Source organism: Salvelinus fontinalis, chromosome 1 (assembly GCF_029448725.1).
Source record: "Salvelinus fontinalis isolate EN_2023a chromosome 1, ASM2944872v1, whole genome shotgun sequence".
NCBI classification, from domain to species: domain Eukaryota; kingdom Metazoa; phylum Chordata; class Actinopteri; order Salmoniformes; family Salmonidae; genus Salvelinus; species Salvelinus fontinalis.
In genome coordinates, this window is record NC_074665.1 from 5,491,695 (window position 1) to 5,511,609 (window position 19,915).

At 48.6% G+C, this 19,915-nt stretch overlaps 1 protein-coding gene across 3 annotated transcripts in view; it reads left to right on the forward strand.

Annotated features, from left to right (window-relative positions):
- Positions 1 to 18,451, forward strand: part of tasp1 (taspase, threonine aspartase, 1) — a 123,526-nt gene extending 105,075 nt beyond the window's left edge. For 2 of the 3 annotated variants that reach the window (XM_055941000.1, XM_055941083.1), the window contains 2 exons: positions 642 to 715; positions 18,136 to 18,451. In XM_055941000.1, coding sequence (XP_055796975.1) covers positions 642 to 715; positions 18,136 to 18,237 — 176 coding nt within the window. In that variant the 3' untranslated portion in view covers positions 18,238 to 18,451. The remainder of the gene's footprint in view (positions 1 to 641; positions 716 to 18,135) is intronic. The other variant, XM_055941155.1, reaches the window with a different exon arrangement.
- The last annotated feature ends 1,464 nt before the right edge of the window (positions 18,452 to 19,915 follow it).

A 19,915-nucleotide genomic window follows, 5' to 3' on the forward strand; every position in this document is an offset into this window, starting at 1 on the left:
CGCCTCTCTCTCTCTCTCCTCTCTCTCTCCCCTCTCTCTCTCATTCTCTCTCTCCCCCTCTCTCTCTCATTCTCTCTCTCTCATCCTCTCTCCCCCTCTCTCTCTCATCCTCTCTCCCTCTCTCTCTCCCCCTCTTTCTCTCTCTCCCTCTCTCTCTCCCCCTCTTTCTCTCTCTCCCCCTCTCTCTCTCATTCTCTCCTCCCCTCTTCTCTCTCTCCCTCTCTCTCTCTCTCCCTCTCTCTCTCTCTCCTCTCTCTCTCTCTCTCTCTCTCTCTCTCCCTCTCTCTCTCTCCTCCCCCACTCTCCCCCCCTCTCTCTCTCTCTCATTCTCTCTCTCCCCCTCTCTCTCTCATTCTCCCTCTCTCATCCTCTCTCCCCCTCTCTCTCTCTCATCCTCTCTCCCTCTCTCTCTCCCCCTCTTTCTCTCTCTCCCCCTCTCCTCTCTCTCTCCTCCTCTTCTCGCTCTCGCTCTCTCTCTCTCTCTCTCCTCTCTCTCTCTCTCTCTCTCTCTCTCTCTCTCCCCCTCTCTCTCTCTCTCTCTCTCTCCCCCTCTCTCTTTATCTCTCTCTTTATCTCTCTCTCTCCCCCTCTCTGTTTATCTCTCTCCCCTCCCTCTCCTTCCCCCTCTCCCTCCCCTCCAGTTGAGTTCCTGTGGAGTCACACTACAGAAAGTATGTGTGTGGGCTATATGTCTGCCCAGGATGGGAAAGCCAAGGTGAGCCTCCATAACGATAAACAAAACTAGCCTTATGTCACTGGTTTCTCTGCTGAACTTTTACAAAGACAATTATAAACTGTTCATAGGCATAATACGTTTGACATGTTAACTAATTCAAAATAAATATAAATGGATTACATTCAGAAGTGCAAATGGCAAAGATATTTAAGACAAGTCATAATTTATAAGAACCCTTTTTCTTCTTCTCCTTCCTGTTTTCATGACTTGTGGTTTGAGTTTGTCACTGACTAGCTGCACATCTGTTCAAAGTTGTTTTACGTTTTTCCAGAATTGATAGATTTTAAGATTTTAATTAGAAACATGTGATAAAACAAACAAATGAGTGTTTCTGGAAAAATCTGGTTTTGTGGTGGAATAGATTTTGGATAAGTGTGTTACTGCACAGTAGTTGTGATTTGCAATAAATATCCTGAACCTCATCCAACCTCTGTCATCCAACCTCTCGTCCTCCAACCTCTCGTCCTCCAACCTCTCGTCCTCCAACCTCTCGTCCTCCAACCTCTCGTCCTCCGTCCTCCGACCTCTGTCCTCCGACCTCTGTCCTCCAACCTCTGTCCTCCAACCTCTGTCCTCCAACCTCTGTCCTCCGACCTCTCGTCATCCAACCTCTGTCCTCCAACCTCTGTCCTCCGACCTCTCGTCATCCAACCTCTGTCCTCCAACCTCTGTCCTCCAACCTCTGTCCTCCAACCTCTGTCCTCCAACCTCTGTCCTCCAACCTCTGTCCTCCGACCTCTCGTCCTCCGACCTCCGTCCTCCAACCTCTCGTCCTCCAACCTCTCGTCCTCCAACCTCTCTTCCTCCAACCTCTCGTCCTCCAACCTCCGTCCTCCAACCTCCGTCCTCCAACCTCTGTCCTCCAACCTCTCGTCCTCCAACCTCTCGTCCTCCAACCTCTCGTCCTCCAACCTCCGTCCTCCAACCTCTCGTCCTCCAACCTCTGTCCTCCAACCTCTCGTCCTCCAACCTCTCGCCCTCCAACCTCTCGTCCTCCAACCTCTCGCCCTCCAACCTCTCGTCCTCCAACCTCTCGTCCTCCAACCTCTCGTCCTCCAACCTCTCGTCCTCCAACCTCTCGTCCTCCAACCTCTCGTCCTCCAACCTCTCGTCCTCCAACCTCTCGTCCTCCAACCTCCGTCCTCCAACCTCTCGTCCTCCAACCTCTCGTCCTCCAACCTCCGTCCTCCAACCTCTCGTCCTCCAACCTCTCGTCCTCCAACCTCTCGTCCTCCAACCTCCGTCCTCCAACCTCTCGTCCTCCAACCTCCGTCCTCCAACCTCTCGTCCTCCAACCTCTCGCCCTCCAACCTCTCGCCCTCCAACCTCTCGTCCTCCAACCTCTGTCCTCCAACCTCTCGCCCTCCAACCTCTCGTCCTCCAACCTCTCGTCCTCCAACCTCTCGTCCTCCAACCTCCGTCCTCCAACCTCTCGTCCTCCAACCTCTCGTCCTCCAGCCTCTCGTCCTCCAACCTCTCGTCCTCCAACCTCTCGTCCTCCACAAACTGCACAGTACGTTAGGAGAGATAGAGATGAGAGAGAGCAGAGCAGCTTTGTATAACTTGTAGAATTGCACAATAGATGGGAAATGGGATTGTTAGAAGAAGGAATTGAACTGGGGCCAACCTGCTGCCTGTGTCGCAATACAACTACTGCTCTATCAACTGCTGTAAACCTCCTACTGCTCTAACTGTTGTAAACCTCCTACAGCTCTATCAACTGCTGTAAACCTCCTACAGCTCTATCAACTACTGTAAACCTCCTACTGCTCTATCAACTGCTGTAAACCTCCTACAGCTCTATCAACTGCTGTAAATCTCCTACAGCTCTATCAACTGCTGTAAACCTCCTACAGCTCTATCAACTGCTGTAAACCTCCTACAGCTCTATCAACTACTGTAAATCTCCTACAGCTCTATCAACTGCTGTAAACCTCCTACTGCTCTATCAACTGCTGTAAACCTCCTACAGCTCTATCAACTGCTGTAAACCTCCTACAGCTCTACCAACTGCTGTAAACCTCCTACAGCTCTATCAACTGGTGTAAACCTCCTACAGCTCTATCAACTGCTGTAAACCTCCTACGGCTCTATCAACTGCTGTAAACCTCCTACAGCTCTATCAACTGCTGTAAATCTCCTACAGCTCTATCAACTGGTGTAAACCTCCTACGGCTCTATCAACTGCTGTAAACCTCCTACGGCTCTATCAACTGTTGTAGACTTCCTACTGCTCTCTCCGGTCGCCCGCTCTCTCTCTCTCCGGTCCCTTGCTCGCTCTCTCTCTCTCCGGTCCCTTGCTCGCTCACTCTCTCTCAGCTTGCTCTCTCTCCGGTCGCTCTCTCTCCGGTCCCTCGCTCTCCGGTCCCTCGCTCGCTCTCTCTCCGGTCCCTCGCTCGCTCTCTCCGGTCGCTCGCTCTCTCTCCGGTCCCTCGCTCTCTCTCCGGTCCCTCGCTCGCTCTCTCTCCGGTCCCTCGCTCGCACGCTCTCTCTCCAGTCCCTCGCTCGCGCGCTCTCTCTCCAGTCCCTCGCTCGCGCGCTCTCTCTCCAGTCCCTCGCTCGCGCGCTCTCTCTCCGGTCCCTCGCTCGCGCGCTCTCTGGTCCCTCGCTCGCGCGCTCTCCGGTCCCTCGCTCGCTCTCCGGTCCCTCGCTCGCTCTCCGGTCCCTCGCTCGCTCTCCGGTCCCTCGCTCGCTCTCTCTCCGGTCCCTCGCTCGCTCTCTCTCCGGTCCCTCGCTCGCTCTCTCTCCGGTCCCTCGCTCGCTCTCTCTCCGGTCCCTCGCTCGCTCTCTCTCCGGTCCCTCGCTCGCTCTCTCTCCGGTCCCTCGCTCGCTCGCTCTCTCTCCGGTCCCTCGCTCGCTCGCTCTCTCTCCGGTCCCTCGCTCGCTCGCTCTCTCTCCGGTCCCTCGCTCGCTCGCTCTCTCTCCGGTCCCTCGCTCGCGGGCTCTCTCTCCGGTCCCTCGCTCGCTCGCTCTCTCTCTGGTCCCTCGCTCGCTCGCTCTCTCTCCGGTCCCTCGCTCGCTCGCTCTCTCTCCGCTCGCTCTCTCTCCAATCACCCAGTCCCTCTCTCTCTCTCCAGTAGCCCAGTCCTCCTCTCTCTCCAATCCCCAAGTCCCTCTCTCTCTCTCCAGTAGCCCAGTCCTCCTCTCTTTCCAATCCCCCAGTCCCTCTCTCTCTCTCTCCAGTAGCCCAGTCCTCCTCTCTCTCCAATCCCCAAGTCCCTCTCTCTCTCTCCAGTAGCCCAGTCCTCCTCTCTCTCCAATCCCCCAGTCCCTCTCTCTCCTCCTCTCTCTCCGGTCGCTCGCTCGCTCTCTCTCCGGTCCCTCGCTCTCTCCGGTCTCTCTCTCTCCGGTCCCTCGCTCTCTCCGGTCTCTCTCTCTCCAGTCCCCCAGTGGCCCAGTCTCTCTCTCACCAGTAGCCCAGTCTCTCTCTCTCTCCAGTAGCCCAGTTTCTCTCTCCTCTATCAATGTGTAATTTGCTCGCTGTGCTCTGGGTGTTGTGCCCGGGAGGGGCGTGTGAGCTCTCCTTTCAAATCTGGGCCAACTTCACTAGGTCAATATGGTGAATACTCTGCTTTTCTGGGGAGACAGTAAAGCCTATAAATATCCAAACACAGAAACACAAGAGAAGCGGTTAACTCTCAGATCAGCCAAGGTGGTTTACCCTTTGACCTTGTGTGATCTGTGGAGACCACCCATATGTTTTAGTGAAAGGCTATGTGACGGACTAGAGTAGACCGTTGTCCAGCTGGTGGTGTTGCTATGTTATGGTGGTGTGGAGACTGATAGAGAGGGGACTACATAGTAATGTGGAGACTGGTAGAGAGGGGACTACATAGTAATGTGGAGACTGGTAGAGAGGGGACTACATAGTAATGTGGAGACTGGTAGAGAGGGGACTACATAGTAATGTGGAGACTGGTAGAGAGGGGACTACATAGTAATGTGGAGACTGGTAGAGAGGGGACTACATAGTAATGTGGAGACTGATAGAGAGGGGACTACACAGTAATGTGGAGACTGATAGAGAGGACTACACAGTAATGTGGAGACTGATAGAGAGGGGACTACACAGTCATGTGGAGACTGATAGAGAGGGGACTACACAGTAATGTGGAGACTGATAGAGAGGGGACTACATAGTAATGTGGAGACTGGTAGAGAGGGGACTACATAGTAATGTGGAGACTGATAGAGGGGACTACACAGTAATGTGGAGACTGATAGAGAGGGGACTACATAGTAATGTGGAGAATGATAGAGAGGGGACTACATAGTAATGTGGAGACTGATAGAGAGCGGACTACACAGTAATGTGGAGACTGATAGAGAGGACTACACAGTAATGTGGAGACTGATAGAGAGGGGACTACACAGTCATGTGGAGACTGATAGAGAGGGGACTACACAGTAATGTGGAGACTGATAGAGAGGGGACTACATAGTAATGTGGAGACTGGTAGAGAGGGGACTACATAGTAATGTGGAGACTGATAGAGAGGGGACTACATAGTAATGTGGAGACTGATAGAGAGGACTACATAGTAATGTGGAGACTGATAGAGGGGACTACATAGTAATGTGGAGACTGATAGAGAGCGGACTACACAGTAATGTGGAGACTGGTAGAGAGGACTACACAGTAATGTGGAGACTGATAGAGAGGGGACTACATAGTAATGTGGAGACTGATAGAGAGGGGACTACACAGTAATGTGGAGACTGATAGAGAGGACTACATAGTAATGTGGAGACTGATAGAGAGGGGACTACACAGTAATGTGGAGACTGATAGAGAGGGGACTACAGAGTAATGTGGAGACTGGTAGAGAGGGTGGACTACATAGTAATGTGGAGACTGGTAGAGCGGGGACTACATAGTAATGTGGAGACTGATAGAGAGGGGACTACATAGTAATGTGGAGACTGGTAGAGAGGGGACTACACCGTAATGTGGAGACTGATAGAGAGGACTACACAGTAATGTGGAGACTGATAGAGAGGGGACTACACAGTCATGTGGAGACTGGTAGAGAGGGGACTACATAGTAATGAGGAGACTGATAGAGAGGGTACTACATAGTAATGTGGAGACTGGTAGAGAGGGGACTACATAGTAATGTGGAGACTGATAGAGAGGGGACTACACAGTAATGTGGAGACTGATAGAGAGGGGACTACATAGTAATGTGGAGACTGATACCGTGCTGGGCTGGGTTGGGCCGTCCTGGGCTGGGCCGTCCTGGGCTGGGCTGGGCCGTCCTGGGCTGGGCTGGGCTGGGCCGTCCTGGGCTGGGCCGTCCTGGACTGGGCTGGGCTGGGCCGTCCTGGGCTGGGCTGGGCCGTCCTGGGCTGGGCTGGGCCGTCCTGGGCTGGGCTGGGCTGGGCTGGGCCGTCCTGGGCTGGGCTGGGCTGGGCCGTCCTGGGCTGGGCTGGGCCGTCCTGGGCTGGGCCGTCCTGGGCTGGGCCGTCCTGGGCTGGGCTGGGCCGTCCTGGGCTGGGCTGGGCCGTCCTGGGCTGGGCTGGGCCGTCCTGGGCTGGGCTGTCCTGGGCTTGGCTGGGCCGTCCTGGGCTGGGCCGTCCTGGGCTGGGCTGGGCCGTCCTGGGCAGGGCCGTGCCGGGCTGGGCTGGGCCGTCCTGGGTTGGGCCGTCCTGGGCTGGGCTGGGCCGTCCTGGGTTGGGCCGTCCTGGGCTGGGCTGGGCCGTCCTGGGTTGGGCAGTCCTGGGCTGGGCTGGGCCGTCCTGGGTTGGGCCGTCCTGGGTTGGGCCGTCCTGGGTTGTGCCGTCCTGGGCTGGGCGGTCCTGGGCTGGGCCGGGCCGTCCTGGGTTGGGCCGTCCTGGGCTGGGCCGGGCCGTCCTGGGTTGGGCCGTCCTGGGCTGGGTTGGGTCGTCCTGGGTTGGGTCGTCCTGGGCTGGGCCGTCCTGGGCTGGGCCGTGCTGGGCTGGGCCGTCCTGGGCCGGGCCGTCCTGGGTTGGGCCGTCCTGGGCTGGGCTGGGCCGTCCTGGGCTGGGCTGGGCCGTGCTGTGTTGGGCCGTCCTGGGCTGGGCTGGGCCGTCCTGGGCTGGGTCGTGCTGGGCTGGGCTGGGCCGTGCTGTGTTGGGCTGGGCCGTCCTGGGTTGGGCCGTCCTGGGCTGGGCTGGGCTGGGCCGTCCTGGGCTGGGTCGTGCTGGGCTGGGCTGGGCCGTGCTGTGTTGGGCTGGGCCGTCCTGGGCTGGGTCGTGCTGGGCTGGGTTGGACCGTCCTGGGCTGGGTCGTCCTGGGTTGGACCGTCCTGGGCTGGGTCGTCCTGGGTTGGACCGTCCTGGGCTGGGTCGTCCTGGGCTGGGTCGTCCTGGGCTGGGTCGTCCTGGGTTGGGCCGTCCTGGGTTGGGTCGCGTTGTTATTTTGTGACAGTTGCAAACAGGGGAGCAGGGCCTCACAGTCCTCAGGGACGGGACATGAAAGGCCAGCTATTTTTATAACAGACCACATCCCTGTACATAATTCATATACTGATCTTCATCATATACTTTGCCTGGCACGCGATTTGACTGTGAGATGTGATTGGACCTGTACTGTGTTAACAGGGCCATATAGGCCGTTACATTTTGTTTAGTTTTTCAGCTCATTCACCCCTAGACACATTTGAGCCACTTTAAAGCATGTTGGACATAAAACAGAGTTCAGTTTTAAAGCATGTTGGACTTAAAACGGAGTTCAGTTTAAAGCATGTTGGACTTAATACAGAGTTCAGTCTAAAGCATTTTGGACTTAAAACAGAGTCTTTACTGTTATTTGATTTGTCTGTTATGACAAAAACTAAAAGAATACTATGACACGTGTTTTATTAAAGTACACTGGGTTTTTCTGTTCCATTTCATAGAGACAATAAACAGTCCATAGGATTCTATCAGAACGGTCATAGGATTCTATCAGAACGGTCATAGGATTCTATCAGAACGGTCATAGGATTCTATCAGAACGGTCATAGGATTCTATCAGAACGGTCATAGGATTCTATCCGAACGGTCATAGGATTCTATCAGAACAGTCATAGGATTCTATCAGAACGGTCATAGGATTCTATCAGAACGGTCATAGGATTCTATCAGAACGGTCATAGGACTCTATCAGAACGGTCATAGGATTCTATCAGAACGGTCATAGGATTCTATGAGAACAGTTATATGATTCTATCCGAACGGTCATAGGATTCTATCATGACGGTCATAGGATTCTATCAGAACGGTCATAGGATTCTATCATGACGGTCATAGGATTCTATCAGAACAGTCATAGGATTCTGTCCGAACGGTCATAGGATTCTAGCAGAACGGTCGTAGGATTCTATCCGAACGGTCATAGGATTCTATCCGAACGGTCATAGGATTCTGTCCGAACGGTCATAGGATTCTAGCAGAACGGTCGTAGGATTCTAGCAGAACGGTCATAGGATTCTAGCAGAACGGTCATAGGATTCTAGCAGAACGGTCGTAGGATTCTAGCAGAACGGTCGTAGGATTCTAGCAGAACGGTCGTAGGATTCTAGCAGAACGGTCGTAAGATTCTAGCAGAACGGTCGTAGGATTCTAGCAGAACGGTCGTAGGATTCTAGCAGAACGGTCGTAGGATTCTAGCAGAACGGTCATAGGATTCTATCCGAACGGTCATAGGATTCTAGCAGAACGGTCGTAGGATTCTAGCAGAACGGTCGTAGGATTCTAGCAGAACGGTCATAGGATTCTAGCAGAACGGTCATAGGATTCTAGCAGAACGGTCATAGGATTCTAGCAGAACGGTCATAGGATTCTAGCAGAACGGTCGTAGGATTCTAGCAGAACGGTCGTAGGATTCTAGCAGAACGGTCATAGGATTCTAGCAGAACGGTCATAGGATTCTAGCAGAACGGTCGTAGGATTCTATCAGAACGGTCGTAGGATTCTAGCAGAACGGTCGTAGGATTCTAGCAGAACGGTCATAGGATTCTATCCGAACGGTCGTAAGATTCTATCAGAACGGTCGTAGGATTCTATCAGAACGGTCGTAGGATTCTATCATGACGGTCGTAGGATTCTATCCGAACGGTCGTAGGATTCTATCATGACGGTCGTAGGATTCTAGCAGAACGGTCATAGGATTCTAGCAGAACGGTCGTAGGATTCTAGCAGAACGGTCGTAGGATTCTATCCGAACGGTCGTAGGATTCTATCATGACGGTCGTAGGATTCTATCCGAACGGTCGTAGGATTCTATCATGACGGTCGTAGGATTCTAGCAGAACGGTCATAGGATTCTAGCAGAACGGTCGTAGGATTCTAGCAGAACGGTCGTAGGATTCTATCCGAACGGTCGTAGGATTCTAGCAGAACGGTCATAGGATTCTATCAGAACGGTCATAGGATTCTATCCGAACGGTCGTAGGATTCTAGCAGAACGGTCGTAGGATTCTATCCGAACGGTCGTAGGATTCTAGCAGAACGGTCGTAGGATTCTAGCAGAACGGTCGTAGGATTCTAGCAGAACGGTCGTAGGATTCTAGCAGAACGGTCGTAGGATTCTAGCAGAACGGTCGTAGGATTCTAGCAGAACGGTCGTAGGATTCTAGCAGAACGGTCGTAGGATTCTAGCAGAACGGTCGTAGGATTCTAGCAGAACGGTCGTAGGATTCTAGCAGAACGGTCGTAGGATTCTAGCAGAACGGTCATAGGATTCTGTCCGAACGGTCATAGGATTCTGTCCGAACGGTCATAGGATTCTAGCAGAACGGTCATAGGATTCTATCAGAACGGTCATAGGACTCTATCAGAACGGTCATAGGACTCTATCAGAACGGTCATAGGATTCTAGCAGAACGGTCATAGGATTCTAGCAGAACGGTCATAGGATTCTAGCAGAACGGTCATAGGATTCTATCCGAACGGTCATAGGATTCTATCCGAACGGTCATAGGATTCTATCAGAACGGTCATAGGATTCTATCCGAACGGTCATAGGATTCTATCAGAACGGTCATAGGATTCTATCAGAACGGTCATAGGATTCTATCAGAACGGTCATAGGATTCTATCAGAACGGTCATAGGATTCTATCAGAACGGTCATAGGATTCTATCAGAACGGTCATAGGATTCTATCAGAACGGTCATAGGATTCTATCCGAACGGTCATAGGATTCTATCAGAACGGTCATAGGATTCTATCCGAACGGTCGTAGGATTCTATCAGAACGGTCATAGGATTCTATCAGAACGGTCATAGGATTCTATCCGAACGGTCATAGGATTCTATCAGAACAGTCATAGGATTCTGTCCGAACGGTCATAGGATTCTAGCAGAACGGTCGTAGGATTCTATCCGAACGGTCGTAGGATTCTATACGAACGGTCGTAAGATTCTAGCAGAACGGTCGTAGGATTCTATCAGAACGGTCATAGGATTCTAGCAGAACGGTCGTAGGATTCTAGCAGAACGGTCATAGGATTCTATCCGAACGGTCATAGGATTCTAGCAGAACGGTCATAGGATTCTAGCAGAACGGTCATAGGATTCTAGCAGAACGGTCATAGGATTCTAGCAGAACGGTCATAGGATTCTATCCGAACGGTCATAGGATTCTAGCAGAACGGTCATAGGATTCTAGCAGAACGGTCATAGGATTCTAGCAGAACGGTCATAGGATTCTATCCGAACGGTCATAGGATTCTATCCGAACGGTCATAGGATTCTATCAGAACGGTCATAGGATTCTATCAGAACGGTCATAGGATTCTATCAGAACGGTCATAGGATTCTATCCGAACGGTCATAGGATTCTATCAGAACAGTCATAGGATTCTATCAGAACAGTCATAGGATTCTATCAGAACGGTCATAGGATTCTATGAGAACGGTTATAGGATTCTATGAGAACGGTTATAGGATTCAATCATGACGGTCATAGGATTCTATCATGACGGTCATAGGATTCAATCATGACGGTCGTAGGATTCTAGCAGAACGGTCGTAGGATTCTATCATGACGGTCATAGGATTCTATCATGACGGTCATAGGATTCAATCATGACGGTCATAGGATTCTAGCAGAACGGTCATAGGATTCTAGCAGAACGGTCATAGGATTCTAGCAGAACGGTCGTAGGATTCTAGCAGAACGGTCATAGGATTCTATCCGAACGGTCGTAGGATTCTAGCAGAACGGTCATAGGATTCTAGCAGAACGGTCATAGGATTCTAGCAGAACGGTCATAGGATTCTAGCAGAACGGTCATAGGATTCTAGCAGAACGGTCGTAGGATTCTAGCAGAACGGTCATAGGATTCTAGCAGAACGGTCGTAGGATTCTAGCAGAACGGTCGTAGGATTCTAGCAGAACGGTCGTAGGATTCTAGCAGAACGGTCGTAGGATTCTAGCAGAACGGTCGTAGGATTCTAGCAGAACGGTCGTAGGATTCTATCAGAACGGTCGTAGGATTCTAGCAGAACGGTCGTAGGATTCTAGCAGAACGGTCGTAGGATTCTAGCAGAACGGTCGTAGGATTCTAGCAGAACGGTCATAGGATTCTAGCAGAACGGTCATAGGATTCTATCCGAACGGTCGTAGGATTCTATCCGAACGGTCGTAGGATTCTATCAGAACGGTCATAGGATTCAATCATGACGGTCATAGGATTCTAGCAGGACGGTCATAGGATTCTATCCGAACGGTCATAGGATTCTATCAGAACGGTCATAGGATTCTGTCCGAACGGTCATAGGATTCTATCAGAACGGTCATAGGATTCTAGCAGAACGGTCATAGGATTCTGTCCGAACGGTCATAGGATTCTGTCCGAACGGTCATAGGATTCTGTCCGAACGGTCATAGGATTCTATCCGAACGGTCATAGGATTCTATCCGAACGGTCATAGGATTCTGTCCGAACGGTCATAGGATTCTATGAGAACAGTTATGTCAGCTCCTCTCCTCTCGTCCACACCCTCTCCCCCTCCACTCGGGTGTTAACGTGTCAGCTCCTCTCCTCTCGTCCACACCCTCTCCCCCTCCACTCGGGTGTTAACTTGTCAGCTCCTCTCCTCTCGTCCACACCCTCTCACCCTCCACTCGGGTGTTAACGTGTCAGCTCCTCTCCTCTCCTCTCGTCCACACCCTCTCACCCTCCACTCGGGTGTTAACGTGTCAGCTCCTCTCCTCTCCTCTCGTCCACACCCTCTCCCCCTCCACTCGGGTGTTAACTTGTCAGCTCCTCTCCTCTCGTCCACACCCTCTCCCCCTCCACTCGGGTGTTAACTTGTCAGCTCCTCTCCTCTCGTCCACACCCTCTCCCCCTCCACTCGGCTCGCTGCTTTTAAACACATCAGCAAAGGGTTGTGTTTTTTCACAGACAAACACAGAAAAAAACATTTGTTATATTTCAAGTGAATCAGAGTTCCCCAGTGTGGTCAATCACGAGAACAACAAGCTGTCAACAGAAAAATGACTGGAAACATCTGCCTCTTTACTCTTTATGTATTTCTCTCTTCAATCAAGTTTATTTTATATAGCCCTTCTATAGGAAGAAACCTAGAGAGGAACCAACCTCTCTCTCTTTCCTTCTTCTTCTCCATCCACCAGCCCCTCTGGCCCGTAGGAATACAACCATGGGTTGATCAGATGCTGTGAATATGCAGGTAGAAGTTCATAAGAGTTTTTTTAGTATTGTGAGTTGTTGTACAACTCATGTAGGGGTGTTGTCAGGTGTGATGTAACAGACTAGATCACATGTAGTCAGGTGTGATGTAACAGATTAGATCACATGTAGGGGTGTAGTCAGGTGTGATATAACAGACTAGATCACATGTAGTCAGGTGTGATGTAACAGACTAGATCACATGTAGGGGTGTAGTCAGGTGTGATATAACAGATTAGATCACATGTAGTCAGGTGTGATGTAACAGACTAGATCACATGTAGGGGTGTAGTCAGGTGTGATATAACAGACTAGATCACATGTAGGGGTGTAGTCAGGTGTGATGTAACAGACTAGATCACATGTAGGGGTGTAGTCAGGTGTGATATAACAGACTAGATCACATGTAGGGGTGTAGTCAGGTGTGATATAACAGACTAGATCACATGTAGGGGTGTAGTCAGGTGTGATGTAACAGACTAGATCACATGTAGGGGTGTAGTCAGGTGTGATGTAACAGATTAGATCACATGTAGGGGTGTAGTCAGGTGTGATATAACAGATTAGATCACATGTAGTCAGGTGTGATGTAACAGGCTAGATCACATGTAGGGGTGTAGTCAGGTGTGATATAACAGATTAGATCACATGTAGTCAGGTGTGATGTAACAGACTAGATCACATGTAGTCAGGTGTGATGTAACAGACTAGATCACATGTAGGGGTGTAGTCAGGTGTGATGTAACAGACTAGATCACATGTAGTCAGGTGTGATGTAACAGACTAGATCACATGTAGTCAGGTGTGATGTAACAGACTAGATCACATGTAGTCAGGTGTGATGTAACAGACTAGATCACATGTAGTCAGGTGTGATGTAACAGACTAGATCACATGTAGGGGTGTAGTCAGGTGTGATATAACAGACTAGATCACATGTAGGGGTGTAGTCAGGTGTGATGTAACAGACTAGATCACATGTAGAGGTGTAGTCAGGTGTGATGTAATCGACTAGATTACATGTAGTCAGGTGTGATATAACAGACTAGATCACATGTAGTCAGGTGTGATATAACAGACTAGATCACATGTAGGGGTGTAGTCAGGTGTCATGTAACAGACTAGATCACATGTAGTCGGGTGTGATATAACAGACTAGATCACATGTAGGGGTGTAGTCAGGTGTGACGTAATAGACTAGATCACATGTAGGGGTGTAGTCAGGTGTGATGTAATAGACTAGATCACATGTAGTCAGGTGTGATATAACAGACTAGATCACATGTAGGGGTGTAGTCAGGTGTGATATAACAGACTAGATCACATGTAGGGGTGTAGTCAGGTGTGATGTAACAGACTAGATCACATGTAGTCAGGTGTGATATAACAGACTAGATCACATGTAGGGGTGTAGTCAGGTGTCATGTAACAGACTAGATCACATGTAGTCAGGTGTGATATAACAGACTAGATCACATGTAGGGGTGTAGTCAGGTGTGATGTAATAGACTAGATCACATGTAGTCAGGTGTGATGTAATAGACTAGATCACATGTAGTCAGGTGTGATATAACAGATTAGATCACATGTAGGGGTGTAGTCAGGTGTGATATAATCGACTAGATTACATGTAGTCAGGTGTGATATAACAGACTAGATCACATGTAGTCAGGTGTGATATAACAGACTAGATCACATGTAGGGGTGTAGTCAGGTGTCATGTAACAGACTAGATCACATGTAGTCAGGTGTGATATAACAGACTAGATCACATGTAGGGGTGTAGTCAGGTGTGATGTAATGGACTAGATCACATGTAGTCAGGTGTGATGTAATAGACTAGATCACATGTAGTCAGGTGTGATATAACAGATTAGATCACATGTAGGGGTGTAGTCAGGTGTGATATAACAGACTAGATCACATGTAGGGGTGTAGTCAGGTGTGATGTAACAGGCTAGATCACATGTAGGGGTGTAGTCAGGTGTGATGTAACAGACTAGATCACATGTAGTCAGGTGTGATGTAACAGACTAGATCACATGTAGTCAGGTGTGATGTAACAGATTAGATCACATGTAGTCAGGTGTGATGTAACAGACTAGATCACATGTAGGGGTGTAGTCAGGTGTGATGTAACAGACTAGATCACATGTAGTTAGGTGTGATATAACAGATTAGATCACATGTAGTCAGGTGTGATGTAACAGACTAGATCACATGTAGTCAGGTGTGATGTAACAGATTAGATCACATGTAGGGGTGTAGTCAGGTGTGATATAACAGATTAGATCACATGTAGTCCGGTTGTGATGTAACAGACTAGATCACATGTAGTCAGGTGTGATATAACAGATTAGATCACATGTAGTCAGGTGTGATGTAACAGACTAGATCACATGTAGTCAGGTGTGATGTAACAGACTAGATCACATGTAGTCAGGTGTGATGTAACAGACTAGATCACATGTAGTCAGGTGTGATGTAACAGACTAGATCACATGTAGTCAGGTGTGATATAACAGACTAGATCACATGTAGTCAGATGTGATATAACAGATTAGCTCACATGTAGTCAGGTGTGATATAACAGTCCTAATTAGTCCTCGCCCAATAGGACCCTGGTCAAAAGTAGTGCACTACATTCGTCCTCGTCCAATAGGACCCTGGTCAAAAGTAGTGCACTTCATTCGTCCTCTTCAAATAGGACCCTGGTCAAAAGTCGCGCACTACATTCGTCCTCGTCCAATAGGACCCTGGTCAAAAGTAGTGCACTACATTTGTCCTCGTCCAATAGGACCCTGGTCATTAGTAGTGCACTACATTCGTCCTCGTCCAATAGGACCCTGGTCAAAAGTAGTGCACTACATTCGTCCTCGTCCAATAGGACCCTGGTCAAAAGTAGTGCACTACATTCGTCCTCGTCCAATAGGACCCTGGTCAAAAGTCGCGCACTACATTCGTCCTCGTCCAATAGGACCCTGGTCAAAAGTAGTGCACTACATTTGTCCTCGTCCAATAGGACCCTGGTCATTAGTAGTGCACTACATTTGTCTTCGTCCAATAGGACCCTGGTCATTAGTAGTGCACTACATTCATCCTCGTCCAATAGGACCCTGGTCATTAGTAGTGCATTACATTTGTCCTCGTCCAATAGGACCCTGGTCATTAGTAGTGCACTACATTCATCCTCGTCCAATAGGACCCTGGTCAAAAGTAGTGCATTACATTTGTCCTCGTCCAATAGGACCCTGGTCATTAGTAGTGCACTACATTCATCCTCGTCCAATAGGACCCTGGTCAAAAGTCGCGCACTACATTCGTCCTCGTCCAATAGGACCCTGGTCAAAAGTAGTGCACTACATTTGTCCTCGTCCAATAGGACCCTGGTCATTAGTAGTGCACTACATTCGTCCTCGTCCAATAGGACCCTGGTCATTAGTAGTGCATTACATTTGTCCTCGTCCAATCGGACCCTGGTCATTAGTAGTGCACTACATTCGTCCTCGTCCAATAGGACCCTGGTCAAAAGTAGTGCACTACATTTGTCCTCGTCCAATAGGACCCTGGTCAAAAGTAGTGCACTACATTTGTCCTCGTCCAATAGGACCCTGGTCAAAAGTCGTGCACTACATTTGTCCTCGTCCAATAGGACCCTGGTCAAAAGTCGTGCACTACATTTGTCCTCGTCCAATAGGACCCTGGTCAAAAGTCGTGCACTATTTAGGGAATGGAGTACCATTTGGGATTTAGCATGTCCTCAGATGACCTATGTGAGTGGGGTCCTGTTCATTATGCGCCAAACGGAAGAAAACCAATTGAAACCGAGGGAGGGACTACCATGACTTGTCCAATAAGAAAAACTTGTTTGGGTTTTCTGTTGCAAAAAATATTTTAAAACGTTTTCTATTGCGTGCCCTAATGAACAGGACCTAGTGTTCAATCTACTTCAGTTTAGTGGATCTTCTTACCAGCCAACCAGCCAGGCTGGGGACACATGTGGCAGACCCACCCTAAAAAAAGAAATCACACACACACACACACACACACCCTGAGCGCTGTGGGTGGATAATCACCCTCTGTGTTTGGTTTACTAAGCCCTTTGGTCCTCTTCGCCTCTCACAGCTCTTTCTGTAAATGTGAATCTGAGTTTTGAATGAAACAGAAATGAACATCTCAGCTGTGTCCCATCTGATAGTGCTGTTGAGTAGATGGTCATGTTCGGGCTTTTTCAACTCGTTTTTACGGTTTCAATTAGGAGGAAATATTGTAAAGTTATTCCATGTTGAGCACATCAAACGTATGATTCGGTCATGGGTCCCCCCCCCCCCTTCACCATTTTAAATCCTCTTTAACCCTGTCTAAAGATGAAGGGAAGCTATAGAGCCCAGTCAGAGGGTATAGCATAGGTAATAGTGTTTCATTGTGTGTCCTGGCCTGGCTTGTGTTCGTTAGGCACCAAATAGACTGAACGAAGCAGGGACTACCTGGACTTAATAAGAGGAGAGCTCTTATTCGTTTTTTTTCCCATTGCAAAAAAACAAAAACATTTTCAAACGTTTTCTGTGCCCTAATGACAGGACCCTGGCTTGTCCTGACTCTGACTCTGCCAGGGTTGTCCCACTAGTGACAGATTACCTTAGGGTGTTACTGACTGAGAGGGAGGGAACACTGACTGCCTGGCCTGATATAGTTATAAGCACAAGGAGAGACGTTCTCCTTTGATCCCACAAAGGAAGCCCCAACTCTGTTACTCTGCCACCAACCTTCTCCGTTCTCTCTCTGTTCTACATATCCCTCTTATTATCCTCCTCCCACCAACCCTCTCCGTTCTACATATCGTTCTTATTATCCTCCTCTCACCAACCCTCTCCGTTCTCTTTCTGTTCTACATATCCCTCTTATTATCCTCCTCCCACCAACCCTCTCCGTTCTACATATCGTTCTTATTATCCTCCTCCCACCAACCTTCTCCGTTCTCTTTCTGTTCTACATATCGTTCTTATTATCCTCCTCCCACCAACCCCCTCTGTTCTACATATCCCTCTTATTATCCTCCTCTCACCAACCCCCTCTGTTCTCTTTCTGTTCTACATATCCCTCTTATTATCCTCCTCCCACCAACCCCCTCTGTTCTACATATCGTTCTTATTATCCTCTTCTCACCAACCCTCTCCGTTCTACATATCGTTCTTATTATCCTCCTCTCACCAACCTTCTCCGTTCTCTTTCTGTTCTACATATCGTTCTTATTATCCTCCTCCCACCAACCCCCTCTGTTCTACATATCGTTCTTATTATCCTCCTCTCACCAACCCTCTCCGTTCTCTTTCTGTTCTACATATCGTTCTTATTATCCTCCTCCCACCAACCCTCTCCGTTCTACATATCGTTCTTATTATCCTCCTCCCACCAACCCCCTCTGTTCTACATATCCCTCTTATTATCCTCCTCTCACCAACCCCCTCTGTTCTCTTTCTGTTCTACATATCCCTCTTATTATCCTCCTCCCACCAACCCCCTCTGGTCTACATATCCCTCTTATTATCCTCCTCCCACCAACCCCCTCTGGTCTCTTTCTGTTCTACATATCGTTCTTACATTATCCCCAACCCTCTCCGTTCTCTTTCTGTTCTACATTTCTCTCTTGTTATTTTCTGTCTCTCTTTTGCTATGTATTTTGTAAGAACTGTACTCACTTTAGTTAGAAATGAAAGGTGTTAAAACTCTCTCTTCTCTCTCTCTCTCTCTCTCCAGACTCACATATCCCGCCTGCCTCCCGGGGCTGTAGCAGGACAGTCGCTGGCCATAGAGGGAGGAGTGTGTCGACTGGTCAGTACCGCTACAACAGTCGACTGAGCCACACCCACTTCCCCCGCAGACCACACCCATTACCCAATGGGCCACACCCCCCTCCTCAAAGCCGCCTTCAGCAATACTCAAATGTAACCTCTACGCCCACACAGCAGTAATACATTTGAGCTGTTTTAACAGGTGTCAGAAAGAGAGAGAGAAGTAGGGAGAGTAAGAGAGGGAAGGGGAAGGGGAAAGAGAGAGAGGGGGGAGAGCGAGAGGAAGGGGGGGGGGGGGGGGGGGTGTTAGCTTTTGCTTCCAGCGCTACAGAACTATCCCTATAGCTACTGTCTGCTTCCAGCATGTACTGTATGCCATGCCAACTTTACCTTAACGCTCCCAGCCTACAATACCAGAATCCGCATACCAACACCTCGCCTCCAGTCTCTCACCTAAACTAGACTTCACGTCATCGCTTTGTTTAATTCTTTATTTTTCCTTCTTTTTTTTCTTTCTTTTTTTTTTACTAAAGGCACCGTCCTCCTAATGTATATAATCTAGGAAATCAGGGTGAACAATATTCATTTCTATTGTACATTTTTCTTAGTTTTTAATACTTGAGATTTATTATGGTTATTATTGCAAACTTTCAAGTGCTGCTGCTCCTTGAATGCAAAAAAAAAATAACAACGACATTGGTTTGTGTAATTTGGAGAAAAAATGTTGAGTTGTGAAGGGTTTTTCTAGAAACACACGTTACTTCGACGGCTTCTGTAGTGTCGCAGGAGTATGTTACGCAAAGGCTCCTAAACGTGTGTAATATTGTGTCTGGGAGAATTTTCTACGTAAGAAGTTGAGAAATATTATCATTAACGATAAAAGGAATCCTTTGGGATCACTTTTCAAGAGGCTACGTTGACTCATGTACAGGTGCACTGCCTAGTTAAAACCTAGAATCATCCCATCTGATTGGACTGTAAAACTAAGCCTCATCAAATCTGATTGGACTATATCTGTATCGTAGAGAATCCTTCTATGGTCCATAGCCTTATAGTATGCTGCCACTCCACCAAAATGTATGAAAATCGCAAAAAGATCAATTAAAGCTAGAGAATCCTTAGTTGTTACATCCATTTTTGGACTTACAAATGAATGGTACATTGCCTTCAAAAAGTTGTGTTTTTACACACCTTGATTTATTTTATTACATGTTTTGTTGTTGCAGACGGAATTTTAAATGGATTCAGTTGAGATGCTGTGTCACTGGCCTACACACAATACCCCATTATGTCAAAGTGAAATTATGTTTTTACAAATGTTTATAAGTTCATTAAAAATGAAAAGCTGAAATGTCTTGAGTCAATAAATGTTCAACCCCTTTGTTATGGCAAACCTAAATAATTTCAAAAATGTGCTTAACAATTTACATAATAAGTTGCATGGACTAATAGTAAAGAAATAAAATGAAAAGCCTTGAGCTGGTGAAGTTATTAATTACACATTGGATGGTGTATCAGTACACCCAGTCACTACACAGATACAGGCGTCCTGCCTAACTCAGTTGCCGGAGAGGAAGGAAACCACTCAGGGATTTTCACCATGAGGCCAATGGTGACATTAAAACAGTTACAGAGTTTAATGGCTGTGATAGGAGAAAACTGAGGATGGATCAACAACATTGTAGTTACTCCACAATACTAATCTAAATGACAGAGTGAAAAGAAAGAAGCCTGCACAGTATAAA